The sequence below is a fragment of the Hyperolius riggenbachi genome, chromosome 1 (genome assembly GCF_040937935.1).
Source record: "Hyperolius riggenbachi isolate aHypRig1 chromosome 1, aHypRig1.pri, whole genome shotgun sequence".
Classification (NCBI taxonomy): domain Eukaryota; kingdom Metazoa; phylum Chordata; class Amphibia; order Anura; family Hyperoliidae; genus Hyperolius; species Hyperolius riggenbachi.
The window spans coordinates 463,318,737-463,337,146 of NC_090646.1; the positions used below are offsets into that span (position 1 = coordinate 463,318,737).

Here is an 18,410-nt window from a genome sequence, read left to right on the forward strand (position 1 = left end):
TTATCAGAGTAGCATAGCGAGCAATACGAACCCGCAGGGGCTTAGGGCAAGACGAATGGAGCTCTTGTCGTTGCCAATTAGCAGGCATAAATTCTCTGTGCTACTCTGATAAGTCGTGTTAACTTTGATAAGGCATGCTATTTGTCTTAGTGAATCAAGCCCATTGTGTTAGTAATCAGACTCACCAGAGCCCGTTTGAGTCGGGTTTTAGTGCTCCACCCACTTTCAAAAAAAAAAAAAAAGTCCTCAGCCTTTTCTCCATATCTAGTGCTACAGTGCTGGTAGGCCCAATTGATACATTTTCCTAATGAACTGGTTGATCGGCGTGACGGATCTTTTCCTAGATTTGATTGCAACTGGTTTCAACAAAAGAAATAGCTTGGATTATTTAATGCTGCAAATTGATTAAATATAAGCTTTTCTTTCTGATCTTTCAATGCAAATCCCTCTGGTCCCTCTTTCTTCATAATTTGTATCACTTTCGGGACTGATGTACAGATCTATGTAAATAGAAATGTTATTCTGCTGAAATAATATGTTTCATTGATTTTGAACATTATTTCCATATTTTAAATGTATATATGTCTTATTTTCACAATGTTAATGAAAGAAAACAAAGAGAGGACCTAGATATGTCCTGAAGGTATTCCTCTTTCTTGTCCCCTTCCCAAAAGTCAGCTGGGCTTGGTGGCACTTGGAGAGGGCTGCTATGGTCACCAATCAGCAGACATTTATATACTCTTAAAACTATATTTTTATTGTAGGGAGATGCACTTGCATTAATAAAAAAAATGGGGTGTGTTAAACATTAAAACACTAATCTAGGATGTAAAATGGGCTGCATTTACTTGGCTGGAAGATAAGAGGAAAGTAGTGTCCCAATCCAGAAAGAGTGCATACAGAATGTTGCCTGCAAGGATCAGGATTTGATCCCATGATCAACAGTACAAGGTGGAGTGCTGTACAGGCGAGTGGCAAGGCTACAAGGAAGAGGAATTACAATGCAGCACATCATGGAGCCGCTTCCAGTGGAGGGAGTAAGGGGCAGAACAATGCACTCAGCCAAGATGATCCAGCACTTCGGATCTCACAGCAACATATCGGAGAGTTTGTACACATGCCAAATTTCAGGAACATTTGGCCCCTAATGAGAACCCGCTAGTGTGTGTATGAGGCAAATCACATGGTAGTCTGACTAATGTGAATGTGGGCAGAAAGGGACAGATGAAAACGATGTAAGAAATCTTGACTGTGATATAGGTTTACAAGACATTTAAAAAATGAGATGCTCTTTCACATTATAACATTGGGTATCATGGTCCTGCAGACCATACTGATATATTCAAATAGAAAAATAATTATTTAATTTTAAATAACTCAACATGAAATACCACTTCAGAGCACAGTCAAGTGTTTCTATGAACATGATATCATGAATACTTTGTATACATTTAGCATTGGTAGCAAGCATACAATAATGGCAGAGGATTGCACTTTGCACAGCAGGACGGTATCCTTCAATGCTTTTGGTAGCGTAGCACTTCTGTAGTTACTAGCAGGACCCTTCAGGTCCTTTTACACCTACTCAGTTGCTCTCAGTTATAGCTGAAAGAAAACTGGTTTTTAAAGTAATGTCTATGTCTTCTTATGGCTCAGTTCCCACTATACGCGTTTTAACTGAAATCTTTTTCACGATGCACTGCTATGGAAAAGACGCGTACCAACACGCACTAACGCATTAAGTGTAAAAGGGGTCTTCCTGATAAAAACATGCAAGACCAAGTCTACATTGCCTTCATTTTAACTCTACAAATAGATCCTTCTATGCATATTATATTCATAATTAAACATTTACTATACTCTCATTGTGTGAATAGGATATTTGTGTCATTTATCTGGTTTCTAGTGAAACGGTTAAGGATATAGACACAGGAAACATTATGCAAATGTGTATATAGCAGCACTGTGTATCCTCCCTTCTTCATAGGCACATGTTTATAGGTTATGCAACAGGTATATCTTCTTCTATGGGAGACTTCATGCATATGTAAATATGGGGCTGCAGAGTCCTACTGCTAATGGACAGTTCTAACAAGTGGTTATTACAGAAGTTACAGATATCTGTAGCCAGTAGACCTATAGAAGACTATTGCCACAGATGCATCATACTTCAGTCCACAACAGCTCAATAGATGTGTTCAAAATATATTTGGCAATAACAGAAGGAAGGTAAAAAAAGTAATATTAAGCATTACTTAGTTCCACCTATGTTGGTGGGCCAGTCGATTGTTTGGGAAATTGGATTGTTAATGGATACCTTACGGAGAAGGATTAAAGAGGGATCCATACACATTCTTGACACTTTTCTAAGTAGGTTCACTTTAAAGCAACCTTAAATGTATTTTAAAAGTAAATTGGTATTCAAACAAATGCAGCCCAAGGCAACTGCACGCAAAAAAAAAAGAGCATGCGATTCATTTTTAATATTTGCTGCTAGCTTTAGTTATTTTATGCTATTTCTGTATGCAGTTGAGTGAAAAAAAGTTTTGGTGCCAAATATAGTGTTATTTCTCCATGCACTGATCTGCACCATAAGCCACAACTGGCAACAGACTCTTCCATTACCTCTCTTCCATCAACGGGTGGCGCTGCACTGCTGACACGATCTTCTGAGCCCCGATCACACATAATAACATAATCGAAAGTCAGAAGAGGACGTCATGAGTGTAGTGTCGCGGGTGGATGAAGAGAGGGAGCTGGTCCAGTGCCTGGAACTGGTAACTATAAAAACGCTCTCTGCGCCGCTCCGCATGACCTTAGTAGGCAGAACGAGTTCCGCCAGCTGAGGGTAAAATGAGTGCAGCATCTTCAAACGAAATAGAGAGTGAAGCTACTTTCTCAGTGACATGTTGCGTTGCAATGCGCGGTTTTTCACACTGTATTACGGTGTGATTCAAAGTCTATGAACAGTTCACACCTCCTCAGGTGCCCTGCGATGCAACGGTTTCCCTTGTTACAACGCAGAATATACAGTGCACTGCTAGAACTGCATGCACACAATGCGTGGCTATGGCAAACACAATACAATTTCTCCGCTTCGACCCCCACTATGTGTGGAAGTGACATCACGCAGCAGACAAGTGGAAGAAAAAAAAAAGTTATCTCCCATCCCTAGGCCTAAATTGTCTACCAGGATGGATCACTGACCGAGCGGCCGGGAGGCATCGGAGGCATTGATGTGTACCTGAAAAGCGGACACAACTGCATCAGTGGGCTCAGGCCCTAACAGGTCAAATGCCAAAAACTGTTCCAGTTAGTGCTGCAGGGGCAGAAAGCTTTAGTCATTCCGAGAGTATATTTAAAGAAACATACAAATGAGAGTTATGAAACTTACACTTACTATTACAAAGACATGAGATCATCGACATACATACATTAAAAAACAACACAAAAACACATACAGATATGTAAAAAAAAAATACCAGAGGTAATAGATACACATGTAGGCTAGGTAAACAGTGGGACGCATTATAAAATTTTATATCGCAGCTTACCGCACTGCAATAATAAGTCTATGCGACGTTAACAGTACGACGTTAGCATTGCATGGTAACCCATTGCGTTATGGTAACGCACTGCTGCAGTGTGTTACCTCTAAACGCCCACGTTACCAGGTACAGGAAAGCATACTTTTCATTGACTGTATGCTTTACTGTACCGACTTAATGCAGCGGTTATGCAGCGTTAAACTGCCTCACCACTATTTTGTTTTGTTGCTTTGCAACTTCACAACGCAACGTCCCGCTGTGAACCTAGCCTTAAGCTCTCCATTTGTAGAAAATGGGAAAGCAGTGATGATGGAAAAAGATAAGACAAGTGACATCAATGCTGTGGTGGTAACATCAATGCTGCGGTAGTGATCGCATGAGAAATTAACAATATTTAATATAAAAGTGATGGAAATCTCTATTTACATGCATTTTATCCTTCTGATTAAAGGGAAGGTTCAGGGAGGGTGGGTTAAAAATAAAAATCAAATTCCACTTACCTGGGGCTTCCTCAAGCCCGTGGCAGGCAGGAGGTGCCCTCGCCGCCGCTCCGCAGGCTCCCGGTGGTCTCCGGTGGCGCGCCCGACCTGGCCAGGCCGGCTGCCAGGTCGGGCTCTTCTGCGCTCCAAGGCCCGGAACTTCTGCGTCCCACGCCGGCACTCTGACATCATCGGACGTCCTCCGGGCTCTACTGCGCATGCGCAGTAGAGCACGGAGGACGTCCGATGACGTCAGAGCGCCGGCGTGGGACGCAGAAGTTCCGGGCCTTGGAGCGCAGAAGAGCCCGACCTGGCAGCCGGCCTGGCCAGGTCGGGCGCGCCACCGGAGACCACCGGGAGCCTGCGGAGCGGCGGCGAGGGCACCTCCTGCCTGCCACGGGCTGGAGGAAGCCCCAGGTAAGTGGAATTTGATTTTTATTTTTAACCCACCCTCCCTGAACCTTCCCTTTAAAAAAAATCTCAATGTATCCATTAGATCATACTTAAGGTGGCCACTAATGATCCAATCTTGTTCATTACCAAATCTATGTAGTATAAGGGTAAATTGAGTGAATATATTGAATGGATAATTAGGCAGTTCCCTTACATAGAAATGGTAAGATTGGATGAAAAAAGATTGGATCATTAGTGGCCACCATAATATACATACTTATGTGGGAGGGGATGTATTGCACATTTCTAATGACAGATAAGGAGCCAGCTCCACTCACAGATTCTTAGTTTATCAATAAATACTTTACAATATTAGGAAAACAATTTCTAGTGACTGAGTTACAGGAGAACATGAATGAGTGAAAGAACATGGTGAAGTGAAAAATCATACATGCACTTATAATAAGTCAGGGTATGTCTGTTAACACCTCCAGTTCCAGCTATATCTTTTTGCAGCTGTTCGTATTTACGGCATTCTCACTTGAACCCTCCCTTCTAAGTGCCTAACCAGAACCCTGCACCTAATGCCTAACCCTAACCTTCCCACAAACCGGTAAGTTGCTTAAACCGAACCATCCTCGCCCCACCACCTCTAAAAGCTTAAACCGAACCCCCCCACCAATGCCTAACCCTAATCCACTCTCTCAGTGCCTATCTCAAACCCCCACCTAATGCCTAACCCTAACCTCCCCTCTGTAAATAAGTGCTTAAACCGAACCATGACCCCACCATCTCTAAGTGCCTAGACCAAACCCGTCTACCTAATGCCTAATCCCGCCCCCCCCATAAATAAATGCTTAAACAAAACACCCCTACCTAATGCCTAACCCAATCTCTAAGTGCCTAACCTGAACCTTATGCCTAACCCTAAATCTCCCCCTCCCCGGTAAGTAAACGCTTAAACTAAACCATACCCCCCCCCCCCCCCCCCTCCATCTCTAAGTGCCTAAACTGAACGTTATAACCTCTGCACCCAGACGACCACTAGTTGCTCCCAATCATCTACAGCCATGAATACCTATGTACTAGCTGATCAACTACTAACTGCATCATGTGTCGAGCTCTCCACTTGGTTGCCCGATTGCCGCACAGGCGATCCCTGTGCCCAAATGACCTGATCCTGACCACAATGCCGCCAACATAGTCCACGGTCCTTGTGTCACAAGGGGGCCTATGGGATATGGCAGGTCAAAACTGCTGGACTGCTAGTTTATAGCCAGATAGTGATCAAACATATGAGAAAGCTGTCATAAATAAGCAGCTATCCTTATGGCTTATTTATTACTAAGGCTTGAGCATTTTGCCTGAAGCTTCTCTTTCATTATAATAACTGGGAATGGACCGATTTATGATAGTGGAGACCACAGATCACATTTATTGTATTTATAAAGCGCCAACATATTACGCATTGCTTTATTACTCTAATTAGGCTGGTTACAGAGCATGAGGTGGCAGTCATCCATGCAGATCTCATTCTGACTAGAGCCAAGTACATACTTATTTACATATTACATATTTATGTCACCTGAAACTACTGTATATTTTAGGTGATCTTTTAATGATGACTGCTGTACAGACACACAACTCGGCTGTCTGCCCAGCACAGTGTCTTTATCTATGGAGAAAAGAAGGGAGTAGAACAAATGAGTCATGTGCCACTGTGGGAACAATAAATCTGGCTGGGTGCAGATTTCATGCAAATTGTATGCAGCTTGAAATGGGGCTAAACAAATGCACTTCCTGTTGATTTTGTCTGGTCTAATTCTAAGCTGCATACAATTTGCATTAAGTTTGCATGCAAGAAAAATTATTTGCAGCTCATTGACCATCTGTTGGTATTAGTGATTCAACATGATGAATCACTAACAAGCATATATGAAATGTAGGCGCCTGGAAAAGAGGGCGCAGAGGATTGCCGCTAGTAGAATATCACTACAAATAGCGATATTCTGCTGCTGGATTCCGTAGTAAAATATCAGTAATATTTACCAATATTTTATATTTTACTATAGCTAAACTTAACCCTACTCTCACACAGAACCCTCCCCTGGTAGTGGTGCCTAACCCCCCCCTCCCCCCCGTGCCTAACCCTAACCCCCCCCCCCCTCCCCCAGTGCTTAACCCTAACCCCCCCTTCCCCGGTGGTACTTAACCCTACTCCCTCTCCTAACTCTTAAACCCTCCCAAACATAAAGCCGCGATATTGCGGTGAAGATGCTAACTATGGGTGCAGGGAGTTGCCCAATTAGCAGCAATCATTGAATATATCCGCATCTGCAGGCACTTGATAGAATCGCTCGCAGGTGACGGGGTTTGTGGAAATGCAAATTGCGGCATTGCATAGCAACACTCCTCCCGGCACCCAAAATAAGCATCTTAGTGGCAAAGTAAAAGCTGCGATTTGTTGCAAAAATGCAAATTCCGGCACCGGAACGTGTCCGATAGCAGCCGCCACAATGCGCCCGAGTATCGCTGCCCAAGTCAACCATTCATAATTGGACCACAATCTTCCAGTGCCTGCGGTAGCTTTTATCTATAAGATATTAGGTTCATGAATCAACCACTAAATGCAGTTGACTATAATGCTAGACCTTATGGAAGCTAATCACAGAAATCCTGCTACCTAGAGACAATCATATCCATATTCCAAATGTGTATAACTGCTCTCTTTAGACATAGAATGATAGATTTCAAAAGTGTCAAAAGAGAAGTGTGTTTTCCATAGCAACCTACCAGATTCCATCCTATCTTTTTGTTCAGTGCAGAAAAATGCATGTAAGGAAGAATTTGGTTGCAGCTAGGGTCAGCACCAGCAAATGGCGTAACCAACAATTCCACACTAGTTCCAATGTCTGCAACCTGAGCACATCAACCAGGCAATAAAAGGAACTGCATATTTCACGTTTCTGACATCTCTGCCATTACAGCTATGCAAACATGGAACATATTGCTCTGCAATATGGCAAGGAATTCATACCATTAGGAAAAAACATGAACACTAAAGTCCATACACATTTGCTAAGACAATTCAAAACCAGTGTTCATGCTGATAGCGTAGCGAAGTTTCTCCCGCAAGATTGCCTTCTTGCTATAGTTGGGGAGTTTTAGAAGGTTGAAACAGGTGGATGAGGTGGGCAGACGACCTCCTGGTTCTCGTTTTCTGATGGTAAAAAAGCCACGTAGCACACTGCCTAAGGTGTCCCCAGTATCCTGAAAAAAACAGAAAATGTATGTTAGTTTGCAAAAGAGCAATTTTGTACAATGCTGTGCTATCATGGGTAATATTTCCTACTAAAGGCAATCGGTGATCTCATCTGTCAATGATCCTGGCACTGTACACATGGAACTGCAGTGAAATCAGACAATAGAAATTGGCCTGTTTACACAGACTGGATCTATGCCTGCTGTGGTGTCCCAAGAAAGAAACTTTACATTGTCCACCTACCTCAAGGGAGGGCAAAGTGCAGTCTAAAGATGTGTACAGACATTACATTAGATAGATTTCTGTTTTGTGTTTGTTGTAACCTATCAAAAATGACAAGCCTTTAGTTCCTAAAATAACAATAATATACCCTCATGATATACATATTAAAAAAAAAACCCTGAGTCCTGACGGTAACTATTTATGTAAAGTATTTTTTCAAAATGCTGTCATTTTGTTTTTTGTTTACAAGTGTTTTATTTTGGTATCTATGGAGGAGGAACAGGTGGAAGAACGGATTAACAAATATGGGGGGCGCGTAATTAGTTACTGTGCATGCCCAGAATACTCCCAGCACCACGAGCACAACCAGGGTGTGCACGGCTAGTGGCCATGGGTGCACAGTAGCCACTGACTGGTGGCGATAGCCCAGCTTTGCGGGAGCTGCCGCTGCTCGAAGGGTATCAGGAGGACGTTGTGGGAACAGTAGGTGTACAGGCAACTGGAAGAAGCCCCTAGGTAAGTTAACATTTTTTTTTTTTACTTAAAGGGAACCTTAACTGTGGGCCCAAAAAAAAATTCACTTACCTGGGGCTTTCCCAAGCCTCCTGCAGCCGTCCTGTGCCCGCGCCGGCCCTTCGGTGCCCTCCGGTATCCTTCCGCGGCTAAGTTTCGTTTTCGGCTGACTGCCAGTCGTCCTCTGGCAAAGCGTCCTCTTCTTCCGCATACCCCGCCGTAAAGAGCTGTAAAGCGCATCCCGCATGACGCTTCTTGCATCATGCGGACGCGTTTTACGGCTCTTTACGACGGGGAATGCGGAAGAAGAGGACGCTTTGCCGGAGGACGACTGGCAGTCGGCCGAAAACGAAACTTAGCCGCGGAGGGAGACCAGAGAACACCGAAGGACCGGCGCAGGCACAGGACGGCTGCAGGAGGCTTGGGAAAGCCCCAGGTAAGTGAATTTTTTGGGGGGCCCACAGTTAAGGTTCCCTTTAAGTTTCCTTTTAAGTGTTTTTTTTTTTTTTTTCAAAATGTTTATTGAACATTTTAATTGTAACAGAAGTCAATAATTGTGCAAGTGGGTACATTCAAATTACAGTGTATTATATCTCCATATCTCCAACAGGGAACGAACATGACATCTGATAATATAGGCAACTCCAGATGTTTAATAAGCTTCATGTACTGGAGCAAAGTTTGTAACTGCAAGCTTGTACAACAGACAATAAAAAATAATACATTACACATACATTACAATACGTTAAACAACTATGAAGTAATTGGGCTCAATGGTAAGCAGCCTGCAGTTCTGAAAGAGCTATGTGAGAGAGGGTAGGGAGGATCCTCCCCTCCTCTCAGTGTGCACATCCCTAACCCTTAAAGGACTTACGAGGCGAATTGCTTAAAAAAAGTTATGTACCTCATTGCTAAAGCAGACCTCAGGGCAGACGAACAGCACCTTCCTTTTCACTATCAGGTGCTTTATCCTTCTAATCCAGGTTACATTGCAGCTCCCGACCCTCCTCAGGGTCGCCCGAGCAGAATCGCCGCTTTAAAAATCTAACTCCTACACAGCTTGCATAGCCGTGGCTGCTCAGGATTACAGCCCCGCTCGTGTCCGCCCTCACTCCGTGCGCTCTATTATACGTCATGTGGGCGGCTCCACATGACCACCCACATGACGAACTACACTGCCAGCCAGCCGCGCCCCCTCGACAGAGAATACAAGCGCTGAGCGAGCAGGTACTCACTCGCTCAGCGCTTGTATTCTCTGCGGAGGGGGCGCGGCTGGCTGGCAGTGTAGTTCGTCATGTGGGTGGTCATGTGGAGCCGCCCACATGACGTATAATAGAGCGCACGGAGTGAGGGCGGACACGAGCGGGGCTGTAGTCCTGAGCAGCCACGGCTATGCAAGCTGCGTAGGAGTTAGATTTTTAAAGCGGCGATTCTGCTCGGGCGACCCTGAGGAGGGTCGGGAGCTGCAATGTAACCTGGATTAGAAGGATAAAGCACCTGATAGTGAAAAGGAAGGTGCTGTTCGTCTGCCCTGAGGTCTGCTTTAGCAATGAGGTACATAACTTTTTTTAAGCAATTCGCCTCGTAAGTCCTTTAAGGGTAAGGGTGTTAAGGGAAGAGGAAAGATGGGGAGAAATAGGGGAGGATTAAGTGTTTTTTTTTTTATTCTCTACTTTTAACTTTAATTTTAATGAATGAACATAACTCCTGATTAGAGCCATGTTTATTCATTATCAGGTTTTGGGAACATATGTTTCCATTCATAAATCCCTCTCCTTAAAGTCCTGCTGTGAAATGTCTGTCCGTCCATGCCTGCACTTCTTGTTGTCTGCAAAACAAGGGCACAAACTGGGTGCGTATATACATCCAGTTTTAGTGAAGAGGTTGAACATGCATTTTTTAAGCACTTTCAGTGGCTCTTAAAGGACACCTAAAGTGAGAAGAATATGGAAGCTGCCATATTTACAGGCAACTGGTAGTATTTAAAAGGAAATAAATATGGCAGCCTCCATATTCTTCTTGTCCTTTAAAGTGATACAGCAGTGAATTTTTTAAACAAGTTTGACAATGTATGGAGAGGGAAGGCTCTGGATCCTAGACAACCTTCCCATTCCTCTCGCCAACTGTTGAATATGCCTTTGTGGATTCTCGAGAGCCCATAGAAGCACACGTGTCCCCGAGTGCTTCGAAGACTGGCCACTCTGTACTGCACTCCAGGAGGTGGCAAATTTGAATCAAGGACAGTGCTGGAATACAGAGACTGTGAGAGTAATGGGCAGGCTCTTTAGGATACAGAGCCTATAAAACTTAAAAACAAATTCACTACATACTTGCTTTAAAGGTTTTACATTTTGTATTGGGTCTTTTGAAGTATTATAAATCAGAGTTTGTATTTTTATCTGAATAGATATGTTTTACATTAGACTTTTCTGAATACAGCACATCCTATTAACTCATGTTTGAAGTGCTTTGCTATTTGTACTAAATATAATTGGTGTGATTAAACACATTCGAATGTAAATAAAATGCTTTTGCATTGCAACGCAAAACACAAATGAATGGCACCCAGGTTACCAATATAGCACCTCACCCCCGGATGAAGTCCTGCATTTTGTCTATGTCACATGTGCCCAGAATCTGCCCTTGTAGATAAGTATCTCACCTGATCATCTGAAACTTCTACACAGCGAATAGAAAAAGGTGGTTTGAGGTAAGCAAAGCCAAGGAGAGGAGGCCTGGAACAACTTGTGATAAACTAAATAAAAAAAAAAAAAGGAATAATAATTTAGTGTATAAAAATGATTAAAATGTTATCTTTTAAAGTACAACTTCCCCATGATTTACAAAAATTATACTTTAGTCACTATTAATTCAAAAACCATTTTGCAATTTAATATGATTAAAATTGCATTTCCAGGCTAGTCTGCAGTTCTTAACCTATTGGGGACCGCCGTAGGTTGAATCAACGTCCGGCAGGTGGTGGTACCCTTCTGACCGGACGTTCATTCAACGTCCGCACTAAAGAACCGCTCCCGACGCGATCGTGCACACCCGGAGGGGGAGATTAAGCTGTCATATGACAGCTGATATCTCCCCCGAGTGATCAGCAGCCATCGCATATGGCTGCTGATCACGTGATCACTACGATCGCCGTCGGATCGTAGTGATCACTTTGACAGTGGCGGCGGCAGGGGGGAAAAGAAGAAGATCCACTCACCTCCCTGCTGTTCCAGCGACGATCGGCATCTCCGCTCCGTCTGACGTCAGCGTCGGGTCCCGGCTTAATGACGTCATCAAGCCACGACCCGACCTGAGTGTCCTTTGGAGCGGAGATGCCGGCTGGAGAAGAGGTGGCTTCTGCGGCTCATCGCTGGAGCCTGGAAAGTGAGTGATTGCTTCCAGCTACAGGGGGACACCTGCCTCCATGGGGGACACACAGCCCAGCACACCACAGACGGGATCCGGCCGCCCGACCCCCCCCCCCAACGCATGCACCCCCCTCCACCGCAAAATGCCCTGGTCCTTAAGGGGGGTTAGGCGGCCGGTCCCGAAGTGGTTAAGAACCTCTGCCAGTTGTTTATTGTTGTCTGTGTTTGCTTTTAGAGTGATATTTCTTCATTGTTTTAATTTTGTGACAGCTGATCAATGAGAAAGAATGTGAGACTTCCAAAGCGGTTATCATCAGAAGAGTTGGCTATCAGAACAATTTGGAGCACTTGCCATTTTCAATAGTAACTGGAACATTGCCTCTTTTTATGGGGAAAATTCTTTGTGTCTGACAGAAAAGGAGATTAAAAAACCTCTCCATTGCGGATACAGACTGCAAAATAATCTGACAGAGGGTCTAACCTCACCCCACACCCCAAAGCAAACAAAACAACAAATTTTCAATGACAGATAATATTACAACTTGAAGCTGAACTAAAAATGTATGGATATATGGACTAAAAAATTCTAATAATGATATGCTATTGCATTACAGCCTAGCCACATGGAAAACACATCTGCAATGATTCTTTGACCAGATATACACATTAAAAGAATACATTTATACAGACAACAGGAGGAAACAAATGCATGACTAGTGTTAGTATGTAGGCACAGAACAGCTATTTTAATAATAATAAAGAAAATCACAAAATGTATCAGGTTATTTTGCATTTACAAACCTTTAGAAACATGGCTTTCTCATCTGAGGTAAAGTCATTGGCTAGAATATCCCACAACCAGACAATGACCCGATGACTGCCATGGAACCCTCCATAGTACACCGTGTGCTTCCTGTCAATGAAACCAAGACACAATATGAACTTGGGAATATAAAGAGCAGATGTGTTAAATACTTCAGAATGACTGCTTTACAATGACAATCCCTTGCCTTAGTGCTGCAACAAAGCCAGTAGCACTGCACAGACAAAAGTGTGAGCTATCAAACTTTTGGAGCCATAACCAGTTGATACTGCAGCTACACCGTGCACTATTGCAATGAATAGTGATGTTCTGGCCATCACCCTGCTGATATTGTAGTCCATCCATTCATTTATTTATTAAATAAATGGAAGGACTCTAGGCATTATTTTAAGTTATTCAATGTTAATTTTCTTTTTTATTTATTAAAAATAATGATTAATAAAGTATTCTCCTGTCCAGAGAGGCTGGTGTATCACAGATACTGCAATATCTGCCAACATGTGAATCCACCCCCACTTAAAGAGACACTGAAGCGAGACTAAATCTCGCTTCAGGTCTTATATATAGCAGGGGCACGTGTGCCCCTGCTAAAACGCCGCTATCCCGCGGCTTAACGGGGGTCCCTTCACCCCCAACCCACCCCCCGCAAACCTGGGTCGGAAAAAGGTCGCTGGAGCTGATCTTCCTGGAGGCAGGGCTAACGGCTGCCGCCCTGCCTCCAGTCGCGTCTATCAGACGCGCATCGCCGCCTCTCCCCCGCCCCTCTCAGTGAAGGAAGACTGAGAGGGGCGGGGGAGAGGCGGAGGTACGCGTCTGACAGACGCGCATGGGGCAGGGCTGCGGCGGTTAGCCCTGCCCCAACCAGGAAGCGCTCCCCCACTGTTCGGAGGGGGTTTGGGGGGACAGGGACCCCCGTTAAGCCGCGCTATAGCGGCGTTTTAGCAGGGGCACGCATGCCCCTGCTAGCTATGAGGTCTGAAGCGAGATCTATTCTCGCTTCAGACTCTCTTTAAGTTATACCAACGCATATGGTATGATACATTCAGGGCGATTTTACAATTTTTTTTGCAGTGCAATGCTTCTAGAGCATCGTAAAAAAGTAAATCATATGACCCTGCAGCAGAGTGCACCAACGTGGTCATAGGCACGCCCCCCCCCCCTCCGCTCCGCTTAGTGGCATACTCCCTGCTGGACAAGAAGTGCATCACTGGGATCCCTGTTGGTCTGGGCCGCATTTAGTCATGTACACTATCTGCATTGCCCATCGACTTACATGCATCAAGCACGGTGCATGCGGTACTGTGCTGCAGCCCTTGCATCGGATTGGCAGCTTCCGGCGCACCACATTCAGTGTACAAGGCTCCATTGACTTGCATTGCTTTTGTGGCCCCTTGCAGTAAAAAAGGTTAACGCAACAAAGGTTTCCAGTGGAATGTAAAGGGGGCCTAAAAAGCATTCTGCAAATTGCCCTTATCCAAAATATGTTGGGCTGAGCCCTGGGAGGTCTTATGGTGAAATCTTGAAATCCCCTTTAAGGATAATAATGCCATACAATTTTATGGGCCTGTTCACAGTACTGCGTTGTAACTAATCGTGTTATTCTAACTCTCTGCATGCAGGCATTGTATTAAAGTCTATGTCCAATCTCTATTGGAGTTCACACTCATAACGTTTGTGTTATACAACTGACCATGACCATGCATTGTGGGAAACCACAGGTGCTCATTTAAAGCTGAATTATCACAAATACCTTCTGTTTCAAGAGGGCAAATTACACTGAGCTTTTTTTTTTTTTTTTTTTTTTTTTTTTTTTTTTTTTTAGTAGGAGGGCTTTTGGACTTTTTTAGTCCCCAATACTTTCCTAGTGGTTCTGGGTCACGCTGGGCTGTTTGGGTATTCTGTTGTACTGGTCCAAGTCCTATCAATACCTGCCAAGCACTAGCCATGACAGTAAGGGGTCAGAACACAGTGCACTGCAACTTTTTTACACATGGTCCAGAGTAACAGCAAACCAGTCAAGAGTGTCTGACTCCTGTTTGCCTTCAAAGGCACCTACAAGGGGCAATTACTGGACCAGATACCACAGGACACCTTCAGAGGTTTCGTGACATGATTGAGTCCTACACAATTTTAAGCAGTTACTGTAGTTTTAATGTTTGGCTGATCAGTGCATGATCCAAATGATATATACTGTGATGTAGCATGTTAGCGTACATATATGTAACTTACTTTAAATCCTCCAGGTCAATCTCAGCATTATCCCCCGAGATAAGACGCTGCAGTTCAGGTGCAGAGAACATACGTATCCACTCTGGACGGATAATAGAACGGAAGCCGCTAATAAGAGCAGCCGTCTGATTTTTAATCTGCGTGTGCATGCGAAAGTGAGCCATCAAGTGGATGTAACTGATCCTGAAGGAAAGATATAGAGCACAGCAGAGGTTCATATGAAATACTTAGGTAATGCACTGAGGTGCAAAGGTTATCTGACTCTCCACAGTATTCTTATGGTTGATACACACACATCAATACTTTCTGGCAAGTCTGGTCTGCTTCCGATCATGAAAGGGATCATTTTGTGCAGTACAGATTTTAAAATCAATCTCTCTCCATAAGACATGCAGAAATTTAGGGGAAATACAACAATAAGTGATAACACTTTCCCATGCTACTAAACCCCGATGAGCTAAAAACCTCCCGAATACACAAGTTCCATTTCAATAGTAACCTGGATTTCCAGAGATCCTATCACATTAGGAATCACCAATTAATTAAATTACGGTTTATAAATAAAATAGCTGCATGTTAATTGGGCAGTAGGGACCAAACCCAATTAGTACCCTCCTCATGTCTGAATTCACTACTGCAAATTTTCAAGTCCTGTCAAATGGAAGTTGCCATATTTGGCAAATCTTTAGAATAATTGCTCCGAAAAATATTTTTCTATTGCTGTGTGCATGGTAGAGATTTCCTTACTTTTCCAGTGACACTAATGGATGTCGGGGCTGTTTTTCTTACAAGGATACAGACAGAATTAAAAGCCAGGAAGATGTTTTAACACTTTTCTGTTATATCCAACCCTAAAAATAGATTTAAGCTGGCCAAACACCGGTCGATGTGGACATCAGATAGATCCCTCTCCGATCATTATCTCATCAGGGAGGAATCTATCTGATCAAATCCATATACACACTACACACAGATTTTCAATAGATTTCAGCATGAAATCGAATTAAAATCTGTGCACACTGTTGGGGTCTCCCAGTGTCCCAGTCCCTATCGGGTTGTGCGGTGTAGTGGCAGCTACCTGTCCCCAGCGGTTCTAGTGTCTTCTCTCCTTGGTGGCTGCTTCTTACCTCTTCACTCCTGAGTCCCGGGCGTCTGTATAATGCTAACCAGGGCAAACACTGTGGCACGCAGAGCACGTGACCACTAGAGACCTCTAGTATTTGGCCTCTAGCATTAGTTACGTGAAGACAACCGGATCGAACACCACTAGCAATGCACTCCTAACACGCCGCTGATCGACCAAAATTTTCTGTCCTGTGCACTCAACTGATTTTGTCTGGAAATCGGTCAATCGGAAATAGTTTGTGGCATCGATTTCTAGCCAATTTGATCAAATCTGGTAGATATCGATGTTAAAAAAAAAAATCGCCTAGTGTGTGGCCATCTTTAGACTGGGCTTCTATTTAGATGTGCCCCTGTACTGTACAGACTAAAAGGAATAGTAAGTTACCAAATGTTGCACTTAATTTTTCAAATAATTTGCAAACCTGAAATGTATCTCATTAGCAATGATTCAATAGTTAAAATGGATGAATGTAAACAGTCCTACAATCAGACTATGTAAACACAACATAAAGCCTGCATATTCCAACATTCAGCTCAGATGTTTAAATGATAAATCCATGTTTACAGACAATAAAGATCCATCACTGTCGTTGTTACAAGTAATATTGTATCATTATAAAACAATGACATGCACAGTACAGTTACTATGACTATTTTAGTTAATTTAGCAATGCTTCAGTCCCATGTTATTTATTTTTTTTGTACTATAAACTTTATTAATGATTTTTGCCAATAATACACACATAAGACCATGTCAGTACAGTGGGAATAATACAAAAATTGTATTGTAAAAGCTTGATACAGCATAAAACCAAGTAAATAAGAAGCATACAATCTCAGCAGTGCAGCCGAAGAACACAATGACCAATAAATGACCATATTCCAAAGGATTATAAAATATGCAAAAACAGCCAGTATATATGAAATGGGATTTCATGGGCGAGGCCAAATAGGATGTCCAAGAGAAAATCTAGCTATCCACTCACACCATATCAAATTAAATCTGGCCAAATTGGATTTCAATCTGTATAAAATCTGTTCCATATGGCAAATCAAATCCACCAGATTTAATCTAATAAAGCTTTATGGGAGCAAAGCAGTCCTTCCAATGCCTTGCAATCAGGCATCTACTGGCCACAAAATACAGACAGGCTAAAATATTTTGGTGATTTGTAAGATGTGGGATTTTCTGTCAGAAAGGTGCAACATAAGGGTCAGGAGTGATATGTATATCAAATATTGTCATTATTTGTTAAAGCAGCTGGTCCACATGTCTTGGACCGGAGCACAGTGCCACCAGCAGTGAGCAGAATCTACATCCACATTGTTGAAATAAAAGCACTTTACAGATGTGAGCACGTATATTTTAGATAAAATTTGGGGAGTTCTTCTCTTTAATAATAATATTAATTGATTCCTAGGCCATACAAATGAAAAGCTTGTCCCAATCTACAGGAGGGGATAAGGGAAACATTGGAGGGATACTTGAGCCCCAAGTTTTGATCATTCACTTACTTGTTCTCATTGGTAACAGAAATAGACTTTCCTCCAGGAACCAGCTCATGACATACCAACTAATAAAGACACAAACATACATCAAGCTGTAAAATGTCATCTAAGCCCATGCTGAAGAACAACTTTTTCCCCCACTTTTCAATCCACATACAGGTTCAATAATAAACAAAATGCACTTTAAAGTGTACCAGAGACAAAGAACACTCAACATTTTATACACACCTGGGGCTTCCTCCAGCCCCATCCGCACAGATTAATTAGAGCAAAAAAAGAAAGGTCCTCAGGCCACCATAATTATACCAATATACAAAAAGATTTATTGCAAAATAATTCATACAAAGCACAATCCCCTGGATGTAGCCCATAAATAGGTAACGATCCCTCCCCAAATTTAAAAACCAACAAACCATGCGGAGCAGAGGTTATGCATGAGTGATGCAGTGCCCGCAACTAGATCAGCATGTCAATCACTGGCCCAGGCCTATAAGATTATACACACCAACACAGTCGCCTGCGCATACATACACCTTTCATTCTGCCATCATATTTCAAAAGTGTTTTCAGGGGGCCCCCCTCTTCCTCCCTTTGTCTAAGGATAGGATTATCCATATATAGGTTACAAGTTCCAGTGAGATTAGCCAACGGCTTCCGGATATCTTGTCACATGATTCCATTAGGCATGATGTGTTTAAATAAATATGGATGGGTCTCCCCCGTGGAGAAGTCCCCTCTGCGTGTCATGCAGTGCCGCTCACTCCTCATGGATGCTTGAGCGTTCCGGAGACCATGCGCATGGTGATGCCGGTATCTGATGATTTCGCCTTGTGTTATTTTTCAAACACGCTGGACGCACTCAATGCGCTGGTCCTGTATGCGGGGTTGATTGCGGCCATCAAGGTGACGTCACGCGTCATGCACGCAAACACTCAGCAG

General features: G+C 43.3%; 1 protein-coding gene across 2 annotated transcripts in view; it reads right to left on the reverse strand.

The window, feature by feature from the left end:
• Window positions 1-6,626: 6,626 nt before the first annotated feature.
• UBE3B (ubiquitin protein ligase E3B) overlaps window positions 6,627-18,410 on the reverse strand; it is a 75,018-nt gene continuing 63,234 nt past the window's right edge. For both annotated transcript variants that reach the window (XM_068271480.1, XM_068271481.1), the window contains 5 exons: window positions 17,478-17,536; window positions 14,838-15,020; window positions 12,587-12,698; window positions 11,080-11,172; window positions 6,627-7,690 (listed from right to left, as the gene is read on the reverse strand). In XM_068271480.1, coding sequence (XP_068127581.1) covers window positions 7,499-7,690; window positions 11,080-11,172; window positions 12,587-12,698; window positions 14,838-15,020; window positions 17,478-17,536 — 639 coding nt within the window. In that variant the 3' untranslated portion in view covers window positions 6,627-7,498. The remainder of the gene's footprint in view (window positions 7,691-11,079; window positions 11,173-12,586; window positions 12,699-14,837; window positions 15,021-17,477; window positions 17,537-18,410) is intronic.